The sequence below is a fragment of the Astyanax mexicanus genome, chromosome 25 (genome assembly GCF_023375975.1).
Source record: "Astyanax mexicanus isolate ESR-SI-001 chromosome 25, AstMex3_surface, whole genome shotgun sequence".
In the NCBI taxonomy this organism is placed as follows: domain Eukaryota; kingdom Metazoa; phylum Chordata; class Actinopteri; order Characiformes; family Acestrorhamphidae; genus Astyanax; species Astyanax mexicanus.
The window spans coordinates 19,921,625-19,944,023 of NC_064432.1; the positions used below are offsets into that span (position 1 = coordinate 19,921,625).

Sequence of the window (22,399 nt, forward strand, 5' to 3'; positions counted from 1 at the left end):
CAGTCACCCCTAGTAATAGTAGAGATGCAAGGGACACTAACAGCTCGGCAACATGTACAGGAGAACTTGCGGCCACACGTGTTGTCTCTCATGGCAGGGCTTTCAACTGCCATTATTCAGCAGGATAATGCTTAGCCACACACAGCAATAGTTTCCCAGGATTAAACTTCAGACTATAGTTTGAGTTGTGTGTGTGAAGTGGGCAAAATCTAAAATCACACATTTCATGCACAACACAATACATCCCTTCTCTGATTCACTCTCTTCTCTTGCCCTCCCTCTCTTGCTGCACACACACACAAATACATAAAGAAGGAACAGAAAGAGAGAGAGAGAGAGAGAGAGAGAGAGAGTACATCTGGATTATATTACTCTCATTCTGGGGGGAACTAGGGCCCCAGGAGTTCACCTCTCCCTCTTTCTCTCCCTCTTACCCTCTCTCTCACTCTCTAACTCACACTCTTTCTCTCAGTCTCTCTGTCATTCTTGTTCTCTCTCTCTTTCTCTCTCTCACTCTCTCTCTCACTCTATCATTGCTCTCTTTCCCATGGCCAAGAACAAGGAACTCCCTCTTGTTAGAAAACAACGCTGAAAGTCAGTCACTCACACACACACACACACACACATAGTCCCATCATTAAAACTGCTTGCTCTACGCCTAATACCAGAGAATACTAAATAATAATCATCACCAAAAGAATAACCCACTATATATATATATATATATATATATATATATATATATATGTATATACACTACTGTACATACTATATATTGGAATTTGCCCCCCCACACACACACCCCAACCAAATGCTCAGCCCTAATGATGACCACACACACACATTTACACACAACCATACATACACAGAAACGCATACACACACACACACTCACTCTCTCTCTTTTTCCCTATATCGCTCGCTCTTTCTCGTGTTCACTCCCAAGCCTTTCACACCCTCTCACACACAAATGCACACACACACACCCCTCCCCCTCTAGGTCAGTTAATAAGAGTGGTTGCTGGGCTCTTGTGAGCGAGTGGAGTGTCTCATGGGGAAAAAGGAGGGGGGGTGCGAGAGGAGTGGAATTTTACCCACTCCAGCCCTGTATGAATGGCGAGAAAGAGAGAGAGGGAGAACCAAGGACTGAAAATGCAGGAGTAAGAGAGTGAAAGAGGGGATCTCAGTCTTCTTTGTATTTGTCAACATTAGTCTGGTGTGTGTAAAGTGGTGTGATCAAAGCTGGCCACAGGGTGTCACTCTCTGATCTGCTCAAGGTGTGCTTGGGCCCCTGTTAGTTGCCACTTTTAATATTTTGGGGGTTTGGGTTTTCTGTGCAAGGAGCAGCACCCAGCACTGCAGCACAACCTGGAATGTAAAAGCAATCCAATCCTGGAGCTATTCACTGAAATGATCTAGAATGTAAAATTAGAATAGAATAGAATAGAATAGAATAGAAGTATTGTCATTAAAATTCAAAGACACACAAACAAATGGGGATTTTTATGGAGTGGGAAGAAGAGAGAGAGAAATGAGAGAGTGAGATAGTGAGAGAGATGGAAAGGGAAAGATAGGTGTAGGGAGAGAGGTAATGAGAAAGAGAGAGTGAGGGGTAGAGATAGAAACGGAGAGAGAGAGAGAGATACATCATTAGTGTGAAAGCACAAAAGTAAGAAGGTGAGAGAGATGGTCTCACTTTATTATTTGTATCTGTGTATCTGATCAAGGTGCGCTTGGGCCCCTGTTAGTTGCCACTTTTAATATTTTGGATTTTTTGGGGGGGGTTTCTGTGGAAGAAGCAGCACCCAGCACTGCAGCACAACCTAAAACATATAGACACAAGACATTAAAATCAATGAAATTATTTTCATTAAAAATCACTGACACACACAGACACATGAGTATTGGGGTGAGGGTCAGAGAGAGAGAGAGAGAGAGAAAGAGAGGGGGGACAGAGCAAGAAACAGAAAGGGAAAAAGTGGTGTATAGAAGAGAGTGTAAGAGAAAAGACAAGAAAGAGTGAGGGAGAGAGGATGAGAGAGACAGAAATGAGGAGAGAGGGGGAGAATCCAGGAGTGACAATACAGGAGTAAAGAATTATTTGTATATGTGCTCTGGGTGTGTTTGGGTTCCTATTAATTGCTTCATTTTCTGTGCAAGAAGTAGCATACATCACTGCACTACAAAGTGGAGAAATCCGTAGGAATCCACGCGAAGTGTGTGGTATAGAATAGAACAGAGAGAGAGAGAGAGAAAGAGAGAAAGAGAATGAGGTAAAGAGAAATGGATGAGAGAAAGCAAAAGCGGGGATTTTAGTCTGTTTTTAACTAGAATGGAATAGAATTCTCCTCACTAAACAAATTCACTGACACAGAGACAGAAAAAAAGACAGAGAGAGAGAGAGAGAAATGGGGATTTGGGGGCAAAGTAAAAAAGAGAGAGATAGAAAGAGAAAGAGAAGTGCAGAGACAGAAAGAGAGAGTGTAGGAGAAAGAGGAGATAGGACATAGCAGGCGAAAGGGCAAGGGAGAGATAGAAATGAAGAGAGAGAGGAGAGAAGCAAATTATATTTTTCTCAGTAGTGAGAAATATAAAGAGTGGATCTCAGTCTTATTTGTATTTGTGTATCTAATCAGAGTGTGCTTGTGCCCTATTAATTGCCACTTTTTGGGATTTTGAGCAGCACTCAGCACAATAGGAGTAAATAACCAAATGACTGGAAAGTGTGTAAAATAGAATAGAATAGAATTATCATAATTCACTGACAGAGAAAAGAAAGATGGAAAGAGAAAGAGAGCGTAAGAGAGACACAGAGTAACAGAGAGACAGAGAGAAAGAGAGAAAAACAAAGAATAAAAATACAGGAGTGAGAAAGTGAAAGGTGAAAGAGAGGGTTTTAGTCTTATTTGTATTTGTATATTTGATCAGGATGTGCTTGGGATTTTGAGAGGGTTTTCTGTGAAAAACGCAGCACCCAGCACTGCAGCAGAACAGAAAAATAGAACCTGGAGGAATCCATGAGAATCGAGGACAGTGATTGGGCAGAATATGGCAGAATGTAGAACAGAATAGAATAGAATAGAATTATGTTTATTAAACAAATTCACTGACATACACAGAGACAAAGCATGTGACAGAGAGAGAGAGAGAGAGAGAGAGAGAGAGAGAGATAGAGAGAGAGAGAGAAATGGGGAGAGAATCAAGGAGTAAAAATACAGGAGTGAAAAAGAGAATTTCAGTCTTTTTGTATTTGGATATCTGATCATGGTGTATTTGGATTCCTATTAGAAAAATAGAACCTGGAGGAATCCATGAGAATCATGCACAATGATTGGGCAGAATAGGGCAGAGTGTAGAACAGAATAGAATAGAATAGAATTATGTTCACTAAACAAACTTACTGACACACACAGACAAAGCATGCGAGAGAGAGAGAGAGAGAGAGAGAGAGAGAGAGAGAGGGGGGGGAATCAAAGTGAGAACGTGAAAGAGAGGTTTCATTTTTTTGCACTTGGATATCTGCTCTGGGGTTCTTGGGTCCCTATTAGTTGCCACCTTAATGTTTTGATGTGAGGTTTTTTTGGCGGTTGGGTTTTTGTGGAAGGAGTAGAACCCAGCACTGCACCACAACCTGGAATATAGAACCTGGAGAAATCCAATATAAAATCTGAATCAAGGCAAATGATTCAGTGTGTGAAAAAGAATAGAATAGAATAGAGTAAAATTATTGAACAAGTTCACTGACACACAGAGAGAGGATTATAAGGGAAAGAGAGGAGCAGAGTCTGTGTCTGAGAGAGAAAGACAGAGAGAAAAGGAGAAAACCAAGGAGTGAAGATAAATACAGGAATGAGAAAGTGAAAGTGGGGATTTCTGATCAGGGTTTGCTTGTGCCCCTGGTATTTGCCACGTTTTAGGATTTTTTGAAAGGAGTGGCACCAAACACTGCACCAAAATAGGAAGATATAAGGTATCAAATGGAGATCAAGGATAATGATTCGGCATGTAGAATAGAATCGAATAGAATAGAATAAAATAGAATAGAATAGAATAGAACAACATTAAACAAATTTACTGATGTAGTGAGAGATAGAGAGACAAATATGGATTTGGGGCAGAGCAAAAAAGAGAAAGTGAGTGTAAGAGAACGAGGGAATGGGAAAGAGGAAGGTAGAGATAGAAATAGAGAAATGAAGAGAGAGGAGAGATCCAAAGAATGAAAATACAGGAGTGAGAAAAGAAGAGTGAATCTTATCCTGATTAGACACACAAATATATATAAGACTGTGTTTGGGCCATATGCCACATGCCACTTTTTGGGAATTTTTGGGGGGTTTGGGGTTTTCTGTGGAAGGTGCAGCACACAGTACTGCAGCACAAAATGAGTATATAACCTGGAGGAATCCATGAGAACCGAGAACACTGATTTGGCAAGTAAAATAGAATAGAGTAGAATAGAATAGAATTGTCTTTATTGAATTTACTGACACAGAGAGAGAGAGAGAAAGAGAGAGAGAGAGAGAGAGAGAGGGTAGAAAGTATAAGCAATGTGCAGAGAGAGCAAGAGTGAGTGTACGGGAAAGAGGGGATGGGGAAGTGCAGGAGAGAGAGGGAGTGATATGGAGAGAAATGGAGAAAGAGAAAAGAAAGAAACCAAGGAGTGAAAAAGCAGGATTGAGACAGTAAAAGAGGGGATTTTAATTTAAGTTTGTATGTGTATATCTGCTCTGTGTGAGCTTGGGCCTCTATTTAGATGCTACTTATTATGTTCTGTGTAAGCAGAATCAGCCAACTCTGCATCAAAACAGAACCCGGAACACAGAACCTGCATGGATCTATGGGAATTCATGCAAAGGAATTAATTTGTGGAATAAAATAGAATAGAATAGGAAGGAATAGAATTATTGTAATTAAACAAATTCACTGACAATCCGCATAAACTGGCTTTTTAAATTAAACTACAAATGCACACTGGTTGTTATTATTATTCTCTAATAGGGAGAGTGCGGTTTCTTACACTGAGCAAGAAATGCTGCTCATTGTTTGGAGTAAAACACACACACACACACACACACACACACACATACACGCACACACACACGCACAGAGGCACAAACACATGGGGATTCAGGGAGGGGGGGTTGGGGGGCAGAGCAAAAAAGAGAGAGAGATAGAAGGGTAAAGAGAGGCGCAGATAGAGCAAGAGAGAGAAATGGAGGGAAAGAGGGAGAGAGAGAGAGAGAGAGAGAGAGAGAGAAAGAGACAGAGAGGAAGGGAGGGATAGAGTTGGTTCTACATGGTCCTCATTGTTGAATTCGGTTTTTGATTAAATATTAACGCGATTCCACATTCTCTAAAATACTGCATACACCACGTACATGAAAGAGTCCACGCTGCCTATGCAGTATTTCTCTATACAGCATAATGCTGCCTCTCTGCCTCGCTTTCACTCTTCTTACACACACATACACACACACACACACACACGCACGCACACGCACGCACAGACACTGTGGGCCTCTGCCTTGGCTCATTCCTCATTCCTCATCTATACACTCGTACCCCACTATGCCTCATATAGTCTGTATGTATATGATGCATTTATTTTTTTCAGTGCACTCAGCACTCCTTTCACCAAAAATAATGTTCAGTAAGAATAAAAAACATTTGACAAGACATACATACATATTTACATACAGTGTCTGGTTTGGGACAAACAATTGGGCAGTTTTCCAGAATTTTTATTTGCTTATTTGAAAGCAAAGAAAAAAGTCCCAGGACCTACCAGACACCCTGTTTTAAAAAATAATATGTGTGGCTTTGCGTGAATGGCAGCATTGCGACACTGATCCCATTTATTATAATATTTTGTTCTCTCCCCACTCAGGAGCATGACTAACTCACCATCAGTGTGTAGTCTTGTTGACAAGGGCTACCTTCCATTGGGTATATAGTTAATACACAAAAAATGAATAATAGAACTGCCTGTATAATTAATGGCCTCTTAATATGATTAACAATCAAGATTATCTTGTGTTTTTGTTTCGTAATAAAGGATAAAATGGCCCTGTATCCTTTCTGCCAGAGAATTTTCCCAATATTTTCTCTGATTTTGCCATGTGTTGGTATATGTTTGAGTAAAATGAACATTGTTGTTTTATTTTATAAATAACGGACAACATTTCTCCCGAATTTCAAATACAAATATTGTCATTTAGAGCTTTTATTTACAGAAAATGAGAAATGGCTGAAATAAAAAAAGATGCAGAGATTCAAATTCAGTCTGGAAAGTTCTCCTACAACGGTCCTCTGCACATGCTCACAGAAGAAGAAAGGGTGGAGTGTACTTTACTCGAGTGTGTTTAAATATAGTTTTTTTATACACAATTGCAACTTAAAATAAAATTAACAATAAAATTAGATGAATTAAATCATTAGAATATTATGAAATAAGTAAAATCCACTAGTTATTTGAGAAAGTAATGATGTTTCCTTATACAGTGTAAACTGTCAAGGTTACATATTTGCTAAATGCTTGAATTACAGCTGAAAGTTTACATTTTAATGACACTATAAGCTATAGTGTTTAAATACTTATGGACGTGACTCTAGACCTGTTTTATCAGTTCCCAAAGGTATTTTAGCACTAAAGGCAGAGAAATGATATTAAACTGCCGACCAAAAAAGAAAAAAGAATAAAATCTGAAGCTTTGAACTGTCATTTATCTCACTGATCTGAAGCTCTGGTGTTCAGATTAACTGCAGCAGAAAGCCCGACCCGGCTTCGTCTGATGTTTAAACTGTAAAAGGAAACCTTTAATGTATTTCATTTATGAATTGTCTGCTACCTTAGATATTTAAAATGTCAGGCTAATAAATTCTTTTTTTTTTTTTTGGAGCAAAACTGAAAGAAAGATCACTGTAATGTTATAATCTATGATATAATTCTGTAATTAGAAGTTATCAGTGTTATAATCTGGTCATAAATCTGCATTGCTTATTGTATATTTGAAAAATAATGTAAGAAAAAATGCTGACGGAATATTGTAGTTGTACATACATATTCTGTACGTTATTTGTTGTTTGAAATATGCACTGATCAGCCTAATATTAAACCACCTCACTAATATTTAGGGATGCACCGGTTTAGGAATTCTGGGCCGATGCAGATAAAGGTCTGGAAAAAAATTCAAGACCACTTAATGATGAAGTTTTTTCTTTGATTTTAACAAATTGAAAAGCTCTGGAATATAATCAAGAGGAAGATGGATGATCACAAGCCATCAAACCAAACTGAACTGCTTAAATTTTTGCACCAGGAGAGTCATAAATTTATCCAAAAGCAGTGTGTAAGACTGATGGTGAATTTACTATTCATTTTGTCAGGTGTTTTTCCCTACAGTCCCTAAAGTGCTCTGTGCAGGAGACAAAAGTGCTGTGGCATTGTGCCTTAATCTTAGTAAAAAAATTTAAGTATAAAAGTTAAGTTTAGTAAACTGAAAGATAAATTCAGTAAATATTGTCAAATAAATATAATAGGTTATGGTTTTAGTTTGTCGTTTTCCATAATTGGAAAGTGAATCTGTTGTGATAGATAGTAAGAAAGAGCAGGAATATTTTCAACCCATAGGACCATAAACAGGATCTGAATGATTTAGTATAAGTATTCTATCATACTACAGGTAAAACCTCATAACCTTTCAATGTGCAACCTTGTACAAGAATTTGTGTATGAGAAGCGGCATTTTTAATACTTAGACCCTGTATGTAAGTACACAATTTAGTTCTTTACTCTCATATCTACAGTACTATCCCAATTAACCTTAGATTATAGGCCCTAAAAGAGAACCCTGTAGGACTCCAGAACTCTGATTTGCTAAATTAATTTGGTGCAGTGATTTCACAGTGCAAACAAACCATATATTAAACGTACCATTGTTCAGTTAATCCAGGCCAGGACTGACTCTTTTGGTCTGACCAAATTTTGGTTCTTGGTTCCTTTCACACCTACTACTCCTGAGATGTGGATCAAACAAGATAGGTGTGAATGCAACTGTAGAATTCAGATTCTTTGCACTTAGAAATTATAAATGTTAATATAATGTTTTGGCTTAGCACTTTGTATAAGTTGCTAAACTCTGTAACAGTAGTTTTAGTAGTTTGAATAAGATTTTCTTTTTATATTTTATGTTGGAACTTCTCATTCTTCATAAAAAATAGATTCCTTTTTTAAACTCAACTCCATCATAAAGAGAGCCGTCCAAACCTTTCCTCCCCCATTAAGATCAGATTCTTTAAAAGCCTCACCAGCGAAGAGTGGAATAAACAACAATACAGATGTTTACAAACAGGAGTAAACAAGAGTAAAAAAAAACAACAAAAAAAGAGTCCACACACACACATCTCACAAGCACACACATACACACACTCACAAACACATCATACGCACAAACACAACGCGCATGCAGAGTAAAAAGGAGAGAGATAGAGCGAGAGTGGTTGAGACAGAGACAGAGTGGTAGAGAGAGAGAGACAGAGTGGTAGAGAGAGAAAGTGGTAGAGCGAGGGAGTGAGGGAGAAATAAACGAGTGTAGGGCTGAAGCGCGTCTCGCTGTATGCTTCTACTATTCACTGTTCTTTAGATGTGATGTCGCCATGGCAACCTCAACTCAGTGACCTCGTTCTTTCAGCTTAGAAATTATGGGCTGCCCTGCCCGATAACGAAGAGAGGAGGAGGATTTGATTTCAAGCCTGTTAATGTTTTGAGTGACAATATACCAATCAACTCTAATCTGATACATCTAATCACCATTGAAATATTAATAATATGTGTATCGATAATAATGGAGGATACTGTATTCTATCCATAATGAAATAGTTTTATTATAGAGCAACATAGTAGTCTTTATCTACAAATAGGAATAAACACACATGCAGACACACTGGCGGTTCTACAGCACATACATAGAGTGACATATAGTGAGCACACATGCCTGGAGTGGTAGGCAGCCAACATTGCAGTGTCCAGAGAGCAATGAGCGTTAGGGGCCTTGCTTAAGGGGCCTTGCTCAAGGGGCCAACAGAAACTAAAGCCTTGGTGGGAATGGGCAGTAGTGAGTCAGTGGGAAGTGCAGTTATGATTTAAGGCTGGTTTAAACTTCTGCGTAATATCAACGCGCTGTCTACGGCATAGCCTGTGTGAGAGCCTTATGCCGCTGTGTGCATTGTTCGTGTCTGCGTCACTTCATAGTTTAAACCGCAAAAGTGGAAATGTGTGGGCAGGAACACGACACCTGGTGGACCAATCACTGCTGTCGAGCAGCATGTTGAGCCCAGGTATCAACCCACAATCCTGCCATCAATAACCAGGTGCTCTAAGCACTGAGTCACCACTGCCCACAAGTTTTCTGCATATCCCAGCTGAGAGTCAGAGTCCTGGATCAGCCATGCTATGGCATGCCACTGAGGCTCAGTTGTAAGTGTTGCGTCACTGATTGCAAGGTTGTGGGTTTCGATACCCAGGTCTGGTAAGATACCACTGTTTTTCACTTGGACAAGACCCATGCCCTCACTGCTTCAAGGAGCACAGTATCATAAGCCACCACTGTCCTTCCCACTAAGCAACAATTACTCTTCCTTACAGAACCACCCCCCCTGCCCCTCCCCACTAAACCACCACTTCCATTCCCACTAAAGGCCAATTTATATTACTGCACTGAATCTATGCTGTAGCCTACACTGTAGCCTGATGCAAATCTTCCCAGGAATGTAACCATCAGACACAGACGACAGCAGTGATTGGTCCACCAGGTGTCGTGTTCCTGCCCACACATTTCCACTTTTGCGGTTTAAACTATCAAGTGACGCAGACACGAACATAGCAGTATAAATGCACACAGCGGCATAAGGCTCTCACACAGGCTACGCCGTAGACAGCGCGTTGATATTACGCAGAAGTTTAAACCAGCCTAAAATCACAACTGCACTTCCCACTGACTCACTACTGCCCATTCCCACTAAGGCTTTAGTCCCCAACACTGAACAAAAACTGCCCCCACTGAGGCATCATTGCCCCTGCAACTGCCCACTGACTCACTACTGCCCATCCCCACTGAAGCACCACTGTCCATCAATTGCCTGCCCCACTAAAGCACCACTGAACAAAAACTGCCCTCACTGAGGCACCATTGCCCCGGCAACTGCCCAACAACTGCCTTTCCCACTAAGCCACCACTGTTCTGCCCACTGACTCACTACTGCCCAACCCCACTGAAGCACCACTGTCCTACAACTGCCTCCCCCCACTGAAGCACCACTGAACAAAAACTGCCCCCACCTAAGGCACCATTGCCCCTCAACACCACCCTTCCCACTGACTACACTACAACTGCCTTTCCCACCGAGCCTCCACCATTCTTCCCCACAGAACCGCCACCACTGAGCCTGTGATTACCCAAGTTCTTGTAAACACCTTGATCAGATTACTGACAAACTCAAGATGTTTTGCAGCAATCAGATTACTAAATTCATGAGAACACACTCCCTGTCTACAGGACATCCACTCATATAAGTTAATTATACAGTTATTATTCTTAATAAATAATCTATTGGGTTTAGCTGGTTGGTTTATCTTTTGGAGTTCCACATGGTTCTATTTTAGGGTCTATGATGTTAATAATTATAGTACTGCACAGGGGAAATTCTGACTTATGATGACAATTTGGGAACTATGATTTAACATAATTTCACAGCATATGTAATGTTCTATCCAGAATTCAATCAATATTATTAGATAAAATAATACAGCAGAAACATCTACAGATGAGAACTACCACTTGTACCAAATGAAGGACCTCATATAAAGCATTTCAGCAAAATCATAGTTCATAAATGTTTGATTATTATTTTTATACTAGAAGAGTGTACCATTTTCTCAACATAGAACAATATCAAATGCTTCATATTTTTTAAACTCCAGTTATAAACCTTTAAAAGTCCTCCAGCATCAACTCACCAACCAGTCAGCTCAGAGTAGCAGTAATGTCAACACCTCTGTTGTTCAAACCTTTTTACTGTAGAATAATGGAAATATACAGGTATGTTTTATTTGCATTCTCTGTGAAATACATCATTATGAGTCTTTACCCATTTAGCTTCATTTACCCCATTCATTTTGGACTCGTGTTTGCAATCAATTTCTGATATAATGGGAAAACAGAAATAAGTGGGCACGTTTTCCATAATCCAGCTCTGATTATACGGATAGATTTTGAGGGCACTGAGTTGAACTGACTAAATTGCTGACTTTATTTTTGTTTAATTTATCAAATCTTTTTTATGAAATATTATAATACGTTTTGTGAAACATGTTTCATATCTTATTAGCATCTACTGGATGCTTATATATGAAAAGGTGAAAATCATGACTGAAAGCATATGGGTCTGATATCAACATGCCACAAAAGGCTTAAAGCTGTTAATCACAGCAAACACTGCAGATATCACCCTGAACCAGTACAACACAACAGTTCCCTCAAGTGGTAAAAAATAGAAAATACACATTTCATTAGGGCAGACTGATGACTGAAAACACAACAATAAAAAATCACTACAAAATAAACAGCAACCACTAATTGACTTTATTATTATTTTAATAATCAACATTTTATCTTATAGTAATATAACTTTAGTGTGAGACAGCTAGCTTTTGTTTCATATATTTTACTTTTATTATGTAGTTTATTCTAATTAAGTGAGAACAGTCATTTTTTTTATCATTTACAAAATGCATTGTACTGAGACATATCTTTATTGAATCATGTCAAATTTAAAACTTAATTTTCTAAATTAATACACCCCTACTAGAGCTCCATCAGTATGAATATTTGCTGAACCATATTCATTTTATCCATGTGAGCCCAGTCAGCTGAAAAAAGCTTTCAAAATATTTGAATCAGTTAAATGAATTAAGCCAATTTTATTTAAATAATTAATTATTATTCTTTTCTGAGTGTAACAGAGACCATTTCTAAAGCTAAAATACCATTAGGATGTATTACTTCATGAGTAATATTAATTTATGCAAGCATTCTTTGAAGCATATATTTTATTAAAACATTTGAATGGGTAAAAAATAAATACAATAAAAAGTACAATTTTACAATGAGCTGGCTTTCTCTCAAGTTCTAACTAATCACACCAGCATTTTATAAAAAAAAGTTAAGTCATGATGAGTCAACTGAAAATGAATTCAGTGGAAATGCATGAATTTCAGCTGTTGCTAAAATGGTCTCTATAATATATTCATGCATTTCCATGCAAATTATTTTGAATGGAAAAAATATTCCCCCATCCCACCTGTTTGTTTGTACTCTTCGGTCGACTTTGGTCAAATTATTGTGACTTAATTTTAAGATGCCGGCTCCTGAGAACTATCTGTAGGTACTGTGTGTATAAACAGCCATTTTTAATAAACTACCTGTGCACTTTTAAAGCTCACAGTGCCTCGGTTTAAATGTCAGGTCTCTCAGAATTCTACCAATAAAGTGTGGCTCTATTTTGAGCTTGTTAATGGTGTAAAAACAGTGATTTCTTTGCTTGGGCAACACTATGCTCTTATCACTGGCATTGTAAGATGGTTGGGAGCATCAGCTAAAAGTGATGTATTGTGGAATGCTGGGGGCTATTCTACAAGTTGGTACTTGTTATCATGTTTAACTACAACCCAAGTCCATTTCACATTGGATTTCTCCTTTAAATAATGTTTTTTTTTTATGTAACATACAGGAATCAGACTAAGATCATTACAATAAGATTTTATTTATATTCAAATGTGTTTGTTTAATTGTATCTTTGTTCAGCTTTGTCCTTTGGAAACCATGTTCAAGTAAAAGTTGAATTTCAAAAAGGTCAACAACATTAATGCAAAACATCTTCTGAACTTCTGAGCGGTAGCAAGACTGTATTGACATAGGCTGAATAATTGCTAAATTCAGCAAAAAAAAAATGCCAAAAAAGTTAAAATACTTGCACTAGGCTCTGTAAAAAGACTGAATGACTGCAGTACGTTGTGACCAAAATTGGTCAAGTCATTACTCAGCTAAAAAAAACAAAACAAAAAAAAACATTTGTGATGATTAAGACGGTTTAGATCCATTTTTTCTTATTATAACTTTTCTCTTCACATACATGTTCTTATGTTACAGTATGTTAATCAATATGACAAAGGTTGGCATTTCTGATGAATTCTTGTTTTTGTTAACCGGGATTGTGTTTTTATTCAAGTTAACAGGTGATGATTATCACAATATACCGTACATTTACATATCCACAGAATTTCCAGCACAGTATCAGATAGTATTGCAGAATAAAGAATGATTTCCATGCTCTCTCTTTCTCTCTCTCTTTCTCTCTCACACACACATACTCACACACACACACAGGCAAGTGCACACACACACACACACACACACACACAGAAACACACACCCCTATCTGCAGTTACAGCACTGTTGCCTCCGTCTTGCTGTCTGTGGTGACCAGCTGCACAAGACTTCCAGACGCTGGTCTCTCCTCTCCCACTGCCCACTTATAGAGCAATCTACAAGATAGAGAATATTCAGTGAAGAGCCCAATAACAACTAACTTATCATCAGTAACCAATCGGGTGGGGGATATGACCATAAAATAAGGTCATGATATTTCAAAATATTTTTGCTTAATGATATTCTTTCCCAAACTTTCCCAAATGTTTCTGATTTGGAGTTGTACACTAACCCTAAATATGATTTTTTTTTTCTTTCTGAAAGTGATTAAATATGACTGTTCAGCAGACGCTGACAAGCAATACAACATCACAGATCCACCAATGGACAATACGTACTCAGCTACATACTCCAACGGTGTCCAGGCACTGACATCAGCATCTGGCATGAACTGTCTGTTCATGGGCGTGTCCAGAGTAACTCTGCATGAAGTAAACAACAGTTATGATACAATCAGAAATAAATGAGTGGAGAAGTGTTAAGCAAGAGCTATGATAATCTCACAGAGCACTGTTAATTCCATCATCTGAAAATGGAAGTACTATGGCACTACTACAAAACAACCAAGGCATGTTCATCCACCTAAACCTATAGCCCAGGCAAGAAGACCACTGATTAGTGAAGCAGCCAAAAGGCCTATAGTCACTTTGGAGGAGCTGCAGAGATCCACAGCTTAGGTGGGAGAATATTTCCACAAATCTGGCCTTTATTGAGATGTGTCAAGATAAATGAAATTTTTAAAAGCAACCACCCCTGTCCTAGTTCCTCCACACACTAACTGCATTCTAACAACATTCACTCCACTCATCTTGACAGCGAGTTTGTATCAGATGTGATTCTAAAAGATCAGTGTGGGATGATGCTGGTACTCACGGTAGGATGGCAATGGCACTAGCTCCAGCAGGAAGTCCACTGTTAGCTCCACCCAGACTCTGACACAACTGATGAACTGCAGCCTTTGCCATGCCATAGCCAATCATACCTGCAGGCACAGAGACAGGATGAACAGAATAGTTACATATATGTTTTTAAAGAAGCGTGAATGGGAAACACAGGACTAAATCTTGAATCTCTTGAATTATTAGTTAGTTATTCTAACTACTTCTCATTCAGGTCCTACTACAGGACTATTCACATGAACTTCTTCTTACTTGTCCTTCCTGAACTCACTCGTGTGGTTTTGAGTGTGAAGGCCTTTACCAGATATATAAAATATATTTACAACTTAAACGTACTATAATAATATATTTTTGTTGTTTGTGAACACCTGCTAATCTAACAGAATTATTCTTTTGACCTCAAAGACAGTCTCTGCTTGGGATAGTTTTACAATACACTACACTACACACTGGAACACTGCTATTCTAGAGGATTTGATTGTATTTACCCTCAAGATCATTAGTGAGGTCAGGTACTGATGTAGGATAGTTAGTTCAGATATGATATCCCAAAATATATTTAGTGGTATGCCATTACAATTACAGAGAAGGCTTTTTCTTTGCTCCACAGCTCACTGCCTGTTTGGTTGGTGCATCTAATTAAATTGTGTGTGTGTGGGAGTACCAGTGTTGTTTAAACCCCACCCACCCAATATTCTGATTGGATTTTAATTGGATTTTTTGATTGAAGTTTAAAACATTCCAGTATATTGCCTAGCTTACATTATCATAATATATAGTGATATATTGAAAAGTAACCCCAATATCATGATACATATCATATTGTCAAGTTCTCGCCTATACCCTGTTCTATGTGTATGTGTAGGTGTGTGTGTGTGTGTGTGTGTGTGTGTGTGTGTGTGTATTTGTGTACCTGGGGTCGGTTCGAGTGACGCTTTAGCGCCCGTGAGTGTGAGCAGCCCCCCCTCCTTCAGATGTTTGGTTGCTAGGTGACTGGAGATGGTGGACGTCCACACACTTTGCTTCCACATCAAGTCGGCATTCTTATACAGAGCTGAGAGAAAGGGAGAGAGAGAGAATGGGAGGGAGATTGTAAATATTTGAATAAGATATGATGTGGAGTGCTTAAAAGTATTGAAAAAAGTGTTTGTTTTGCTTCACATTTTAGGAATCAATATTCAGCAATTATCCTGTCTTTATCAATGCTGGTTAAGTGGAAAGTGTGTGTGTGTGTGTGGGGTGTTCTCACCTTTGGCCTTGGCACTGCCCCCTGCCCAGCCTCCAGCCACACACAAAATAGCGTCAACCTTCTCTTCCCCCAAAAGTTCACCAATATCAGCTGTAACCTGAAATGATTTTCAGTTCTAAATATAGCACCATACACACTTCCATATACAGTGTAAATATAAATGCATATACACATTATTCAGGGTATCTACTGGTACCACTGCCACTTAAATACAAAATTAATTCCGCTTTTATACGATACAATACCGAAATGTGAAACGGTGTAATGAATAATTTTTTATACACACTGTATGTACATGCATTTTGCCTGTTTTGTTTAGCTCTTATTGAAATGCTTTTATTTCAATGCTATGACATGAGGTCTGATCACTCACTTGGTTGGCTTGCTCAGTAAAGGAGTCGGTCATCTTGACGGTGACATTGGCACTTGCTTCTTCATTCACATTTAAATCAATGCAGGCAACCCACTGTAACAAACAAACCCACAGCTGATAGAGTGAAAACATCAGAAATATGCAACAATTCCTTGCTGAACAATAGTTGCTGCTGTTCCTTTATGCTGTGCTCCAGTATGTCGCAAATCTTAGGTCAGGGGATTGTGGAGGCCAAACACTTTTAACAGGTTACTAAGTAATTCCATATGTGTGTTTTCATGTGGAAAATAAATTAAACAAACAACAAAAAACACTGATTAAAAAGGTGTGTCCAAACGTTGTTTGTATATATATATATTTTTCAATGCAGCTGAAAATGTACAACTTGAAATGACTAAAAAATTAAAATTAAAAGTTTTTAATCAGGTTAAAATAAGGAACTACATAAACAAAACTATAACAAAAAATAATAAATAAAACAAACAAACAAACAATAAAATAAATAAAAAAGGACCAAATAAATAAAATACATAAAAATGCAAAGGATCAAAAAGTAAAAAAGAAAATCAAATTAACATGAATAAAACAGCTGATATAATCTAAAATAGGCTGATTTAGTGGCACTAAATCTCTCACTACTTTCTCACAAAAACTCTAGGAACCTGAAAGGTAATCCAGTAGTTATATATCCAATTATGAGATTTTTGTAAATCACTTAAATAGGCTGAGGAAGGTGCTGAGGTAAATAAATGAGATGTGGTGTAGTAAGAGTTGTTGGGAGAGAGCTCTGACAGCAGCAGCATGGTGCTGGTAGTGGTGGATCACTCACCCAGTGTTTGGATCGGAAGTACTGCACACACTTCGAGCCCAGAGCTCCTTTACCCCCGTAAATAATCACCTTCTGAGCCGCTGCCATGCTGTACTACACTCCTGCAGCTTCGGGAAACACAGGTGTAGAGATATTCAAAGGGAAATGAGTAGAGTAATCAGCCTGTATCCCCACTGTGTCTGTGTGAGTGCGTGTGTTTACAGCTCTGAGCTCAGTGTGCTCTGATCGCCCCCTATCAGGCCGGAGTCACACTATAACAGCACTTTAAAGACAGAGAGAGAGTTTTCTTTAAATGAAATCCCTTTACAAATAAGTTACATTAATTTGTGGTCAAACAATTTTAATATTATTGAAAAGTTACTTTATTTCTGTATTCAGTTCAAATGTGAAACTCATATATTAGTGATTTATTTTAAGCGTTTATTTATTTTATTTAGCGCTAGCTGATGATGCATGAGTTGCAGTCAGAGCAAAAAAAAAAAAAAGGTTTTAACACTTATAGTTTAAAGACGTAAAACTGGAGTTTAAAGCTTTTAGAATTACAGTTTCAGTACTAAAACATGCAATGTCTGTGCTAAGGAAATATATACATATATTTTCAGTATATAAAAAAATGATCAAACATTTATAAACTTAAAATTTTCTTAATGGCTCCTCATAAACCCATTTATTTTAGACTTACTAGGGAGACCCCCTAGTGTATGTTTAATAGGAAACATACTTTGAAGTGGCTCTTCCGAAACAGAAGAAGAACCCAGAAGAAGAACAGTTACATCACATCTTTAGCAGAAGTTGTGGGATAGCTCCATTCAGAATTGAGTGTGCCTGTGCACTATTCCCTCTGTCTGCTTAGTGTTCATACAATATCTCTGCTCTGCCTCCTACTGTTCAAAGAAAAGCCTGTATATACACTGATCAGCCATAACATTAACACCACCATGTCCTACACTACCATCTCCCACATTAACACCACCATCTTCTACACTGTCCAACTCATCAACTCCACTAATCATCATTTAGCCCTTTATAGCTCTAAAATTACAGATTGTAGTCCTGTATCGGTTTCTTTGCATACTTTATACATTAATCCTCATTTCACCCTGTTCCACAATGGTTAGGATCCCATAGCACCACCAGACGACTGCTATTATTTGGGCGGTGACACTGACATGGTGTTGGTGTATGAGGTGTTACCGGGTGTTGTGTTGGTACAAGTGGATCGGACACAGCTGGAGTTTTAAACACTGTATGCACTTAATGTTCTCTATACAAGTGTTCGCATTAATGCTTAATTGCAAAGTAATAAATATTGACTTAGACTTAGAATCTCAAAACAATGACTTAGTATCTCAAAATAACAGCTTAGTATCTCAAAATAACGACTTAGTATATCAAAATATTGAGATAGAATCTCAAAATAATAAAATAACAATTTAGTATCTCAAAATAACGACTTAGTATCTTAAATTAACGACTACAATAAAAAAAACTTCCGAAGTTCCCTATGTAGGCAGTTTGTGCGCGGTTTGGAGCGCAGCAGCTCTCGCTGTAGCTGTGTTGTGTGTAGTGAGATTCGCCGACAGTCGCTGTGCTGTTTCTTCAGTGAATGTGGTGGAAGAAGGGAGCTGATGAGCTGTGAATGAGTAAATAAGAGATAATAACAGATCGGTCTCGAGCTCGGAGTAGTCAGGTAAGCGGGTTATTTAGTCAGAGCTGTGTTATTATTGTTGTTATTAGTGAGAGTTTAGCGCTACGGTATCTAAGGGAACTGACTGCCGTTAGCAACCGCTAGCCTAGCCTAGCCTAGCTGAAGTTCTTTTGCGGTACATGAAGAGCTTTTGTTAAAACCCCGGTAACCCAACGCTGCGTTTTACCGGGTTTAGAGGAGTGATGGTGAGAGAATGAACGGTACACTACAGTCACCGGGTTCTTTACAGCAGTATTACACTCAGATTCACACGAACTGTTCATATTTATTCACGTTAACAGCTAGCGAACCCAGCTAACTTACATCTGCTTCTGTTAGCCTGGTGGCTAACAAACTAGGTTAACTAACTTAACTAGCTTAAGTAACTCTAGAGATCCGTCTAGAGGTGAGAAATATGACAATAATTTTATCATGATACACAATACGTATTATATATTTTAGCAGAAGGACACATTTAAGTTACTAGTGAAATAGGAAGTTTAGAATGCCTCTGTTTTAATAACAATATTAATATTTGACGTAATTTATCGATCACACATCGCAAACAGGAACAGCTATATATTGCAGTATCAATACAGCTCTGGAAAAAAATAAGAGACCACTTAAAAATAATGTGTTTCTTTGATTTCACGAAATTGAAAACCTCTAAAATAAAATTAAGAGGAAGATGGATAATCACAAGCCATCAAACCAAGCTGAATTTCTGCACCTGGAGCAGCATAAAGTTATCCAATAGCAGTGTGTATGACTGGTGAAGAAAAACCTGGTGAAGAAAAACCCTGTGATTAAAAAATCAGGGCTATTCCACGAAATATTGATTTCTCATTTTCTGCAAATAAATGCTCTAAATGATATTATTTTTTATTTGGACATTTGGGAGAAATGTTGTCCAATGTTTAAACATGTTAAATATGTTTAAACATATACCTATAAATAGCAAAATCTCTTAATTTTTTTCCAGAGCTGTATTTTGTCCCACCCCTAGTGCAAGCCTGCCTGTTGGTCCTTACAATGACATTATTTTCACTCAGACATTACAGGTTACGTATTAGTTTTATTGTAGTGTTTTAGTACGTTTATAGCTTGTGTATATATTTCAGTGTAAATGTATATACGTGTGTGTGTGCGTTTGTTTGTTTGTTTGTGAAGGATGGACCCCTCCCTGCTAAGAGAGCGTGAGCTCTTTAAGAAGAGGGCTCTGTCCACTCCGGCCGTAGAGAAAAGACCAGCATCCTCAGAGGCGTCCGGCTCGTCCAAGAAAAAAAAGAGCAAACCCGACAAAGAGTCGTCCTCAGCATCAAAAAACAACACAGGTCAGTACTGTGTGTGTGTTTTGTAAATGCAGTAAATGCATCTCTCAGCCCTTGCTGTGTGCTGGGTTATGTGGAATATGTGAATATGTATTGTGTCCTTTCGACAGCAGAGATTCATGATGTATCCAACTTTAATATGACTATGAGTTCTTATTGATGAGCCATTGTTGGGTATGGAATCACCATTGGTCAAATGATCCAGGACCACCACTTAGATGGTTGTGCCACCATGAGTTGCTAAACAGTTTAAATTAAATTGCTTCCGGTTCTTTTCAAATAAAACACCATAACTGTTCATAATGTTTCTAAAATCAGATCTGTTGAACTAACTATTCTCACTATGATTTTGTAAGTGATCAGATCATATTTGTATGTCTGCCTGGGTTACTGTGGTGTCAATTTGGCAATCTTTTTGGATCCCCACACTTCCATCACTCTCGGTTTAATGAGGTCACTGTTTGTTGTGCTGTGAGTGATGCAAAAGATGCTTTGGAATCCGATATAAGTGTCTGGAGCTTCCAGACTGAGACGCATCTGTACAAATCCGATATAATTAAAATAACATTTCAAACATCATGTTGTTTCCGGTTTCAGACTATAAAAAAAATCTGGATACAATCTAAATATGCTAAATATCACATTTTGACTGGCAGGATGAATATAGCATAAACACAAATTCAAACAGGACACTTTTCAAGAATAAGAACAGAAATGTGAGGTTTGTTGCTGAAACATAATGAGGGATGCCAGGAAAAGCTAATGGGGGAAACATTGTTTATTGTTTTTTTTAACAGATTCTATCAAGATGTTGTTGCAACAGTTCAGCCCCACAATATCTGAAAACCCTGTTGAGTGTGTAATTGTAGCAACTGATGACACTAATCTGGGTGATTTACAATGTGAGAAGACACATGCTGTGAAACATTTCTTGCAGAAAGTTTAATGGAGTTCCTGAAGCCCACAGTTCTGCTGGAGGTGTCTGTAAGTAACAGGACAGGTTAGAAGTGTTTGTGTCAAACTGTTAAACAACTGATTATTATTCAGTTTTGTTCTTCAATCAGGACAATAATGGCAGTTTGGATATGTGCCCTATTTAACCCAGGTTTGTTTATTATTTAATGACCCAAAAGTATAGTTTGGGTTAAATATAACACATTTACTCAAACATAGTAGCAAGAAAAAAAGCAATAATGTAATATTCAATTCTAAATTAATAATTTGTTTAGTGCTTGTTAACGTACTGTGGTAGGCCCCTGGGGTTAGGGGCGTGACCACTTTGACCTGAAAGGAGGAAGCTCACAGAGATACACAGACTCGGGGAGTAAATGAACTCAAACATACCTTTATTGGCTTTTAAATGCCCTCCACCGCACCCAAAAACAACTCACAACATGACAACGGCCCAGTGGGGCTCTAGAGTTCAGTAGTTTTACTTAGTTTTTTGTTCCTATCGTCCGCGCAGCCTCAGCCCTCAGCTCCCCAGTGAAAGTCCTCCCCAAATGAGGGCTGAGGCTGAGTATATATGCCTCCCAGCTGGCGGCTCAATCAGTCCTCATGCGGGCCAGCTGAGACAGGCATGGCTTTGAGCTCTGGCGTGGGGTGGACCCACAACTCCCCCACCTCCTCACGCCACAGTACTATGTGATAAAAGTGTTGAATGTAGAACCTATGGCGGAGCTTTTGCAAGTTTGCTTTGCTGTTTATGCTTCAGTGCTTATGCATTGTTGTGGTTGGATTGGTCTGGTCTGCAGTAGTTGTTCGAAACACTTGTAAGAAATGGGCTTCCTATTTCATGGGTTTACTTCCTTTACATGTTACAAACAGTGGAAGTTAAAACATGGGAGATGTTTATCGATTAAAGTATTTTAATCAGTTTGTCCAACTGAATTTATAAATGGCAGCGAAGTCGGAACCAAAAATTATACTGCAATATGTGGTTGTTCTGGAAAAAAACAACCAGAAATTTTCTCCAGAAGTCAGTAATACATAATCATGTTGCAAATATTTTGCCTAATACTGGAGTGAAATAAATTCTGTTTCATAGATATTTTTTTTAAAATAATTATGAATTTTCTTTGTCGAGATTTGAATACATTTTACCACTTTTTGTCACCATTAAAAAAATAAGATAGCCTAAATATATATTATTGTGTTGCTATGCTGCAGTCCTACCTCTGTAAGACTCGCTCACTAAAGTAACTTACTTAAGTTACCGCTTTATTACTCCACTGACACCAGTAAATACATAGTACCTGGTATTTGCAGTATTGTGATATCATTGTTATTGTGAGCAATGTATCGTGATATCATATTGTTGGATGCCCTGTGATTCCTATCCCTCGTTTTGAAACAGATTATTGGGAAAATCATAAAAAAAAAAATTATTTCAGTGTCAGTATTTAGGTAATTTTTATTATAACCTAATTAATCAATTAAAGTATGGTACCAGAATTGTCTTGATCATAATCATGTGCTCTGTTCACT

General features: G+C 38.2%; 2 protein-coding genes across 3 annotated transcripts in view; one reads left to right on the forward strand and one right to left on the reverse strand.

Moving 5' to 3' along the window:
• Nucleotides 1-22,399, forward strand: part of gtf2e2 (general transcription factor IIE, polypeptide 2, beta) — an 80,466-nt gene that overhangs the window by 47,152 nt on the left and 10,915 nt on the right. The window contains exons 1-2 of one of the 2 annotated variants that reach the window (XM_049472621.1): nt 18,426-18,584; nt 19,752-19,915. In XM_049472621.1, coding sequence (XP_049328578.1) covers nt 19,753-19,915 — 163 coding nt within the window. In that variant the 5' untranslated portion in view covers nt 18,426-18,584; nt 19,752. Of the gene's footprint in view, nt 1-18,425; nt 18,585-19,751; nt 19,916-22,399 lie in introns of those variants that run through there. The other variant, XM_049472622.1, reaches the window with a different exon arrangement.
• Nucleotides 12,796-17,215, reverse strand: qdprb.1 (quinoid dihydropteridine reductase b, tandem duplicate 1). Its single transcript, XM_007230210.4, has 7 exons — nt 16,895-17,215; nt 16,066-16,158; nt 15,693-15,789; nt 15,357-15,497; nt 14,418-14,526; nt 13,883-13,966; nt 12,796-13,600 (listed from the first exon to the last, which is right to left on the reverse strand). Exons 1-7 carry the CDS (start codon nt 16,979-16,981, stop codon nt 13,501-13,503), a joined length of 711 nt encoding a protein of 236 aa, XP_007230272.1. The 5' UTR covers nt 16,982-17,215; the 3' UTR covers nt 12,796-13,500.